General features: G+C 40.8%; 1 protein-coding gene across 2 annotated transcripts in view; it reads left to right on the top strand.

The window, feature by feature from the left end:
- Positions 1 to 10,000, top strand: part of LOC119571759 — a 22,866-nt gene that overhangs the window by 12,757 nt on the left and 109 nt on the right. For both annotated transcript variants that reach the window (XM_037918921.1, XM_037918916.1), the window contains exons 4-9: positions 1,741 to 1,846; positions 3,693 to 4,079; positions 5,511 to 5,648; positions 6,782 to 6,955; positions 8,758 to 8,951; positions 9,196 to 10,000. The exon at positions 9,196 to 10,000 is cut by the window's right edge and continues 109 nt beyond it. In XM_037918921.1, coding sequence (XP_037774849.1) covers positions 1,741 to 1,846; positions 3,693 to 4,079; positions 5,511 to 5,648; positions 6,782 to 6,955; positions 8,758 to 8,951; positions 9,196 to 9,349 — 1,153 coding nt within the window. In that variant the 3' untranslated portion in view covers positions 9,350 to 10,000. The remainder of the gene's footprint in view (positions 1 to 1,740; positions 1,847 to 3,692; positions 4,080 to 5,510; positions 5,649 to 6,781; positions 6,956 to 8,757; positions 8,952 to 9,195) is intronic.

Below are 10,000 nucleotides of genomic sequence, written 5' to 3'. Positions count from 1 at the left end.
ATTATATAAACATATATGTATTATATATACATATATACTATAGAGACATGTAGATAGATACACACACACACACACACACACACACACACACACACACACACACACACACACACACACACACACACATGCATACGCACATGAGGATTTGTGGGGGCCTCCCGCGGCTGATGGCCAGGGACGGAATTCACGAAAGGTCTTAGACTCCGAAATTAGTTCCGTTGCTACATCTCAGAGTTAAGCTGATAATAGATCACACATTTATATCGTAATAAACCATATTTTGATTATCTATTGTAATGAAACGATAAGGTAAATATGACAAGAAATCTTGCTTATATCATAATGGTAATATTACACATTAAGTATATCTAAATGTGATGTGGTATACTACGCTTGTTGTTATTACATCAGTTGTAAATGCGGGAGCCGCTATTTTTATATTTTTAATACAATACAGCAATAAAATCATTTGAAACTATTTTAATATTTCTAAGCGGAATAATCTTCAACAAACGGAAATTTGCATAAAAACAAATTAAAGACAATTTTTTCCGCTTTAGGACAAAATCAGAGACAGTCCTTGCGGACATGAATATAAAATGTCAGAAAAAGACTAAATTAATTGGCAGTAAATCCAAATAAATCTTATAAGATTTTCCTGTCATATTGCATGCAGAATCATCTTCAGATTTGTGTAAAATTGCATTGAAGTTCCAGATTTCGGCCGAGTCTTAGACAAAATCTGCCTAAGACATTTCCGCGGAGAGTCATAGGCAAATTTGCCGAATCAGACATATGGAGACAATCACACATCAGATAGATTTTGGAGGCCCATTCTGATTTATTGTCAATCATTAATTGATCCGGTTTCTCCATATTTGCAGCGACTTTCTATTCGAAAATACAAATGGCGCAGCGTCGCTTCACACCTGATGCAATGACGACAGACCTATGGTTGCCCAAATGTTTGTTGATTATATAAAATGTGCAATACTATTGTCATTATGAAAATAAGATTTATTGCATTATGTAGTGTGAACATACTACTGCAGTCAGTTATCTTCATAGAGTCTATAATGATGTAACTGTTTATTTTATTACCAGCATCAACTTTGATTTTTATTTTGTCTGAAGCAAATTTTGGTGTCTAAGACCTTTCGTGAATACCGCCCCAGGAGAGTCTACAAGTGTGCGGGTCCAACTGTTGCCACAATCGGTGTCTCTGCTTGCCAAATGTGCGTGTGTGTGTGTGTGCGTGTGCGTGTGCGTGTGCGCGCGCTCTATGTATGTATCTATATAGGACCCTGTGTGTGTGTCATTTTTGACAAAAGACTAAACTTTGATCACCAAAATTCTCTTCAAAGACTGTTCTCAATTTTTCTCTGTACACTCATTTGCGTGCAGTTCCATGGGTACAATCAGGCGTATAGGTGTTTCTCTCTCTCTCTCTCTCTCTCTCTCTCTCTCTCTCCACACACACACACACACACACACACACACACACACACACACACACACACACACACACACACACACACACACATACACACACACTCACACACACACACTCATACACACACACAAACACACACAAACGAGTATATTGTCATGATTTTAAGTAAGGAGATTGAGGGTTAAGTTAGATGAACAGAAGTGATGAACTCAGCTCTTTCGAACGAGCCGACGTTTCGCCCTCTGAACCCGAGCAGCTTCAGCACCTAAGCGTTCTCTCCCCAACAGCCCCGCAGCGACTTTCGGTTCCGGCGTCGCGGAAAACCCGGACTCGTCGCCGGCCCTCTCCGCGCTGGCACTGCTTGGCTTCCTGTATTTCCTCAACCTCATCCAGGTAGGACTCGTCGATTTCTCGGGAAACATAAAAAAGAATGAAAGAGGCGCCAGATACGGGTTGCTGGGCTTTACAAACTTGTTTATATGATCAAACAAACTTACTTCCTCAGGATGGTAGTTGACATTCTTGAAAACAGTGTACAGTACTGGCTGATGAATGACATTATTCTTATAGACTACGAAAGACTATTAGACGTGTTAGACCAGTTAAAGGCTTAGATTTGTGTAAAAAAAAGACAGCGACGTTATTCAATAAGCAGATATGGAGCATTATGAAATCCAGCGTGGGATTAGGTCCTACGTGCACAAGCTGACAAAATGATAACTTATCGTACCTTCTGAGGGCATTTACAGTATTAATGCGCTTGAATAGCGCACTGCTTCTCGACCTTAGGCCACAGGGGACACGTTCCTTAGGCCACAGGGGACACGTTCCTTAGGCCACAGGGGACACGTTCAGTTAAAAGGAAAAAGCTAATTATACCGGTAAAATCACCCCCTCCGACGCCCTCCTCAAAGGGCTTGTGCTCGATGCCTCCCTGATGTTGGTGCGGCAGTTTAGAACGGTAGATTGACCTAAATCAATAGGGCATAAAAAGCAAAGTAAATAACCAACAGATCGGCGAAAAAAGTAAAATATATGACAAAAATCGAGGTGATATGGATGAATCATCCATACATTTTCAAAATAATTCTCTAACCAGTCCTCTGTCGATATGATAAGTAATGTAACTTCATGATAAACGGTTCGATAGATTGTGATGTTCACGCATCTTTTCATGTACATCCTCCTGCGTTAGCACTTCACTTTCCTATTTTCATTTCATTTGGTCAATAAACGGCATGTTTTAATCATATGGATACTATGTTGACAATATTTTCTCTCACAGTCGACAATATTTCTTTCGCGACTGAGGCTCCGCTATAGCTCTTGTGCCAGCCGATTCTCTTCAGGAATCAGTAGTTTTAGCCAGAAGGTTCCAGTTGTCATATCATGTAATCTTTTGGCTCCCCATTGCAGTCGTACAAATTTGCAAAAGGAAAAGTATCGCTATATCTTTTTTAGCGTTTACAGAGGGGTTGTTTAAGGACTTATCATTATGGTGTCCCACGGGCGTGTTTTGGGCGTGTGTTCATTTTCACTGTAAACGAGGCTGTTTTACCTTCCATGTCATAAAAGTTTGGTATGTGATTCTGAAACTAAACAAAACCTGAAGTAAGACTGTTTTACTTTCAGAACTTTAGACTATTGACCTTATTCATAATATGGTGTTACTCGCGGGATTCTTGGTGCCACTCTGAACAACAGATTCATTTTACTTGTATACAAATAGAAAGATGAGACTGGGACATTTATAGGTGCTTCATGATAAGCGAGACTCGGTGCCTTCAATAAACTGTTTCAACTCTACCATGTTTGGGTTATTAAGCTCCCTGGGTTTTCATCTCAGATTCTTCTATAGAAATCTAATAAGTATTTTTTTCTAATTTCAGAAACAATGTTTTCTCTAGATTGTTATGATCAGAACCCTTCATAGCTATCTGATTTATTGGTTATGACACCTTTCCTTTTTCCTGTGTAATGTGTTATTTTTTCACTGAGATATTCTCCAATGGAGACTTTGGAACGGCAACCTTCTGCATTTCTATCTAAAAAATGTTTCTTGGCTGAAAATGAGCACCGCCCTTCTTCCCAACGGCTTGCCCTCTCGATTCTAGTTCACTTCAACTCATAATTCGGCTCCGTACGGTATGATGCGTGTTTTTCCTTTTCATGCTAAGTGATAATTAACCTGAACTATTTTAGAATGAAGTTACTAGGAAAGGTCGTTTTTATTTTGCAGGATGTCCTTCAGAACAACAACGGTCGCCGTCGACGGTCGCTTACCCCTCTCCAGGACGCGATGGAAGGAGACCAGTTGAAACCATTGGGGTCCTTGGAGTCCCTAGACGAAGAGCAGTTGAAGCCCTCGGGGGCCCTGGAGTCCCTAGACGAAGAGCAGTTGAAGCCCTCGGGGGCCCTGGAGTCCCTAGACGAAGAGCAGTTGAAGTACTTGGAATCTGTGGGAAGCCTGGAGGAAGACAAGTTGGCGCTCTCGGAATCCGCGGAGCCCGAGAAGGATGAGCAGTTGGAAGAAATCGCGTCTGATCGGAACCAGAGTGGAAGGCGCCTCTCCTTCTTCGAGAATCTTTTCATTAGACTCCCACAGGCCCTTGGACTGGTGAAGAAGGTGAGTTAGTGCTGTTTATTTACTCTCTCACATCCCATGCCGCCACCCAGGCTGCCTCCACAGTGATGGCGCTTAATCGCAATCCGCACTTTTCTCCCGTGGCTAAGAAGCTGAGAACTTGTGTTCAGCGTTTGTGTTATATACATCTATTCACTTTTGAAAGCATTAGTACTTTGGAAACTATGTTAATGAATGTTAAACATGTACTGCACTCTGATTGAAATCGACTCTGTTAGATTTCCTTGTTTTCTGGTGAATATCAGTTACATAAAACAAATACAAATAGACTTAAAAGGCTGATGGACAGTTAAGTACGATTTTCATAAGCCAGGTAGGCCTCAAACCACAAAAGATAACTGGTATTTATATAGTCCATAAACACATGCACATACATGCATATATATAAAGGCTATATCCAGAGGGGAAGTGAACGACTCAGAATTGTGAGTTGCACTGACAATTAACTAGGCATGGCCAGCTGCCATATATTGCCTACAAATATCGAATGTTTCTGCTATGATCAACGAGCATTAACTTTTATTTGCATTGACAGCACTTCGAATGGGCTCACGTAAAAGAACTTTTGATGACGGTCACGGTAATGGACAGCAATGGCTGAGAATTCGTTGTATATTAAAGAACTGATGAATAAGATTTGTGCATTTTTCAACTCCGTATGTTACAGCCCCATGTTTTGATGGAGGTATAAAGATACAATTGGAAATAAGTTCATATTATTATAATTCGGTGTAGTTAAATAGCCTCCATCTTTAAGATAATTCAACAACTCTTTTTTTTCCATATATTCATCTGTTTTGAGTCTAAATTATATTATTATATCATAACTCGTATGGCGAAAAAACTTAACTGAACTGGGAACAATTGATAATTTTGATAAGGAAGAGTCCTGTAGTGTGTCCTTATTAGTCGAAATTTACTTTCGAAATGGCAGTAAACTACCGTTATAACTAGCGTCAGTTCCTCGTGCAGAATCCTGTTTATTCATAACAGCGTTGCTCCTGGAAAATGGTCGAAGACACACTCGTTAATCATCATCACATCGACACAGGAATCAGAAGGACAGTTGCCAAGTTTTCTTGTTTGTTTTTTTACAAGTTTTGTGGAATAAGTCTTGACTTTTTTTTAACGATGAATTATTTAACAGCGAGAACGTGTGCCGCAGTGAGTATTATTTTGAAATAATTAAACACTGAAATATCAAGCCACAGAAGAGTACATGTGTATTAGTAGTGTGTGTGTGTGTGTGTGTGTGTGTGTGTGTGTGTGTGTGTGTGTGTGTGCGCGCGCGCGTGCGTGCATGCTTACAATTACTTTGATACATCTATTTGTTCTGTTTCTCCCTTCCTCCCTCCCTTCACTTGCCTCCTCCCTTGTGAGCACGGCCATGGCGCTTCCGATTTCCTCCTGCAGAACCGGATCGACCGCAACGGGCGTGACGAGGCGTCCATGACCGTGGGCGGCTTCCTCACGTCGCGCCTCAAGATGATTTCCTCCATCATGAACTTCCTACGAGACCCGAGTCCTCTGCGGGTGCGCCGATCCTTGCTGGTGGGTCCTGCGCCCGGGTCCGCTCTGCGGCGCCGCTGCGCTCGCAGTGGCCTCCGGGCCCGCGCGTAACACATAAATAACAATAACAGTGATGATAGTAGTAATGGTAATAATAATTATAATAATAATTTAGGTTGATTATTCGTCTGAAGAGGAACTCGTAAAGCGTTCGATACGTTACGATATTGTTTTTTTTACTTATTGTGGCTGTTTTCCTTTTCATATATATTAAACATACATGCTTGCATACATACAAACATAAATACATACATATATACATATATACATACATACATACATACATACATACATACATACATACATACATACATACATACATACATACATATATATATATATATATATATATATATATATATATATATATATATATATATATATATCAGCAGTAGGTCTAGATCATTTCAGTCTCACGACCTCTGTCTTCAGTAAGGTGCTACTTCATGTTTCTGACCTATACGGTATGATGGGTAAGAAGCGTATTTACCACAAAATCCTCACAATGAAAAATGTTTGTTAGAAGTCACAGTTACTTGCTGCGTCGCGTAAATGCTTTCCACTCCTTTATTCCCCTCTTCCTTCCCATCTGGTTCCTCAAATACTGCCTCTGGACAATCTCTGAACCTTTTCTCGTGCGGCTTTTATTGGCCTATAGGCAGATTGTCGCTGTTCCATCTTCGTATATATCTCACAGGATATTACAAACGTCCTCTACCAGGGATTGCTTCTAACACAGTTGCTAGCGGTTCAGAGTCTAGGCTTCGACATTCATTTTTGTTTCGAAAATTAATCATAACTTGTATTCGATTTTTCCTCTACCTTTATTTTTTTTGTTGTTTATGAAATATACGCACACATCCCCTCTTCTTATTACTTGAACCTTTTCCAGCTCTGTTAATTCTGTTTGGTTCTTGGGCTAGGAAGTGGTTTTCGAGTGTATTTGTATATTTTCCATTTATTTCTTTAATAATCCTTCATTTAGCGCGGTAGACATAGTTTATCCAATGCCAGAATTACCTGGATGTTAAAAAAAAAAAACTGTTAGCATTTCAATGTGCAAGCCATGTGGGAGAGTTTGCATGGCGAGACGCTGAGCGAAATCTGTGTTGCAGAGGTCAGACCAGGCCGCGGCGCGCACGGCCGGCGACGGGGAGCGGCCGGAGGCGCAGGACCCGCGGCGCAGCGCGCGCTCCCGCCGCTTTACTCGCGGTATGAACGCGTGGTACGGAGACCTCCTCGGCCGCAACGCCGAGGGCAGGCAGGGAGCAGGAGGAATGGCGGCCAAGGTGAGGGAATCGCTGGAGTTGGTGAGGGAATGCTCGGCCTAAAGTGGTATTTGGAGGCACACCCGTGTATACTCTCTCTCTCTCTCTCTCTCTCTCTCTCCTCTCTCTCTCTCTCTTCTTCTCTCTCTCTCTCTTCCTCTTCCTCTTCTTCTCTTCCCTTCTTCCTCTTCCTCTCTCTCCTCTCTTCTCCTCTCTCTCTTCTCTCTTCTCTTCCTCTCTCTCTCTCTCTCTCTCCTCTCTCTCTCTCTCCTCTCTCTTTATTATCTACTCTCTCTTCCTCTCTCTCTCTCCCTCTCTCTCTATCTCTCTTCTCTTCTCTCTCTTCTTTCTCTCTTCTCTCTCTCTCTCTCTCTCTCTCTCTCCTCTTTTCTCTCTCTCTCTCCTCCTCTCTCTCTCCTCTCTTCTCTCTCTCTCTCTCTCTTCTCTCTCTCTTCTCTCTCTTCTGTCTCTTCTCTCTCATCTCTCCTCTCTCTCTCTCTTCTCTCTCTTCTTCTCTCTCTCCTCTCTCTCTCTCTCTCTCTCTCTCTCTCTCTCTCCTCTCTCTCTCTCTCTCTCTCTCTCTCTCTCTCTCTCTCTCTCTCTCTCTCTCTCTCTCTCTCTCTCTCTCTCTCTCTCTCTCTCTCTCTCTTTGTGGCAACAATGTTGGCGGAAATAACATTAAGATTCCCGGCAACCTACCATCGAACCCTAATTGTTTTTAATATTTTCAAATTGGAAAAAAAAAATATGAACTATTCTGAATGCTGTATAATTGATATTCATGTGGACAACAGTTAAAAACTGAAATAATTATTTGCGTAAATAAACAATTTATTCATCAATATGAATAATGTGAATAAACAACATAGGATTGTGTGTCCCGCCGGTATCCGTGATTCATACAATATTTGTTCTGAGTAATTATTGACAAGTCTTTATAAGAGTTCACGCTAATCATCCGGGGGTGTATTTTTCAATTACAGTTGAATGGAAGTTGTACTGTACTGCGTTTTGTTAGTAAATATGCGGAAGTCTGCAACTTGCAACTGGTCGTTGGCCGAGAAAAAGTTGAATGAAAGTAATTGAAGAAATAAATAATTAGGTCAATTCAGGAAGTGAGTTAGCAATTATAATAATGATAATTATAATGATTTTAGTAATACTGAATACAGCAATAGGGACAACGTAATGAATGATGATGATGATAATGAAAATGATAATGATAATATTGATAATGATAAAGATAATGATAATTATTATAATCATAATAATAATGGTGATAATAATAATAATAGCAATGATAATAATCATAATAACAATAATGATGATAATAAAGGTTATGATAATTATGATGATGATAATGATGATAATGATAATAATAAGAATACTGGTAATAGAAATGACAGTAATGATAATAGCGAAAATGGAAATAGTGATAATACTGACATTGGTAATAATGATGATGATGGTAATAATGATAATAATAATAATAATAATAATAAACGATAATGATATTCATAAGAATGATGATAATAATAATAGTAGTAGTAATGATCGAAATAAATAAAATAGCACAAACGTAACCTTTGATAATTGTTATAATAATGATAATAGTAATAATCATAGTTCCAGTAATTATTATCATTAATATTATTGATATTATTCTAATGGTTATTACAGGCCAAAATGATGATTTATTAGTTATTAAGTATTATATGATAATGATAAAAGTGAGGATCACGATGAAATCAACAACAGTGATTGCACTGCGATATTCGCAATGCTGTTGAAATAGAGATGGACACTCACTTACCTCCGGCCAGGTCGTGTCCGCGCTGGGCGGGGGGCGTGACCTGCAGGCCGCCGCCAGCGCTGAGGCGGTGCCAGCGCTCCTGGAGGCGACGCTAGCGCTGTCTGGCGGCGCCCACCCGCACTGTCTCCAGCGCGTCCTGTGCCGCATCAGCGCTCAGCAGCAGACGCTCTCCCTCGCGCCGCGCCTCGCTCTGCAGCTTCTCAGGTCAGGATCAGCGCCTCCGCAGTGGGCCCTGAAGATGATAAGCTTAGAAGGTTGCATGAGGGCTGGGAAATGATTTGTACCGATTCCTAAGAAGTTTATCACCCATGGCATGTACTCGAGTAATGACAAGCAAAGTCACATTAGAAAAATCTATCCATAAGGGTAATTATATATCACTGTTTCTGTGTTTCTCTTTCTCGTTCACTAATACGTTCCTCTCCCTAACTCCTCTTTGTATCCGCAGCAACAAACTGGCCGAGGGAGCGGCCAGTCCTGAGGACCACCTGAAGGCCGTCGCCGCTGGCCGCAGGGGCGAGGATTGCGGGAAATCTTTCCCGCATTGCCGCCAGGAGCCGCAGGAGGAACCGCGGCTTCCCAGTGAGCTTGGGGATCCGTAGATAACCCGTTTTTACCAAAGATTTCTCTGTTACACTATTTTACCTGTGTATCCGGTTTGCTTATTTATATATTTATGTACGTTTTGTTTTTCTCAGTGACTGACAGAAGACTTGCCGTACAAAGTTCAATAAACAAAACAGTTAGCATGTGGTCTTCCAGCTCCATGTTTTATATATATATTTTTTTTTTTTTTTTTTTTTTCCATGTAGATGGTTTTTGTTACGTTCGCGGGTGATCCAGGTCTGAAAAGGAAAGAGACAGTGAGAAGAATGTACCACTTACTTTTAAGAAGCACTTGGAGATCCGGCTTTGTGACTGGTTATCCATGCTGGATTCGCTCAACCTTATATTACACGTGTTGATTACACGTCCTTACTTCTCAAATAAAGAAAATACATTGGGGAAAGTCGAAAACCGTTTTCATTATTTAGGTCTCTGGTCAAAATGTAGGTCCTTTAAACAATTCAGTTGTTCATTTTATTCCCTTATACTCTCTCTCTCTCTCTCTCTCTCTCTCTCTCTCTCTCTCTCTCTCTCTCTCTCTCTCTCTCTCTCTCTCTCTCTCTCTCTCTCTCTCTTACTCCTCCCTTTGTATCGTATGTCAAAAGCGGAAAACGATCAAGTAAAACCGACTTTCCCCGACTTTCTTC

This window comes from Penaeus monodon, chromosome 4 (genome assembly GCF_015228065.2).
Source record: "Penaeus monodon isolate SGIC_2016 chromosome 4, NSTDA_Pmon_1, whole genome shotgun sequence".
Lineage (NCBI taxonomy): Eukaryota > Metazoa > Arthropoda > Malacostraca > Decapoda > Penaeidae > Penaeus > Penaeus monodon.
This window is presented reverse-complemented; position numbering and strand designations above follow the sequence as displayed.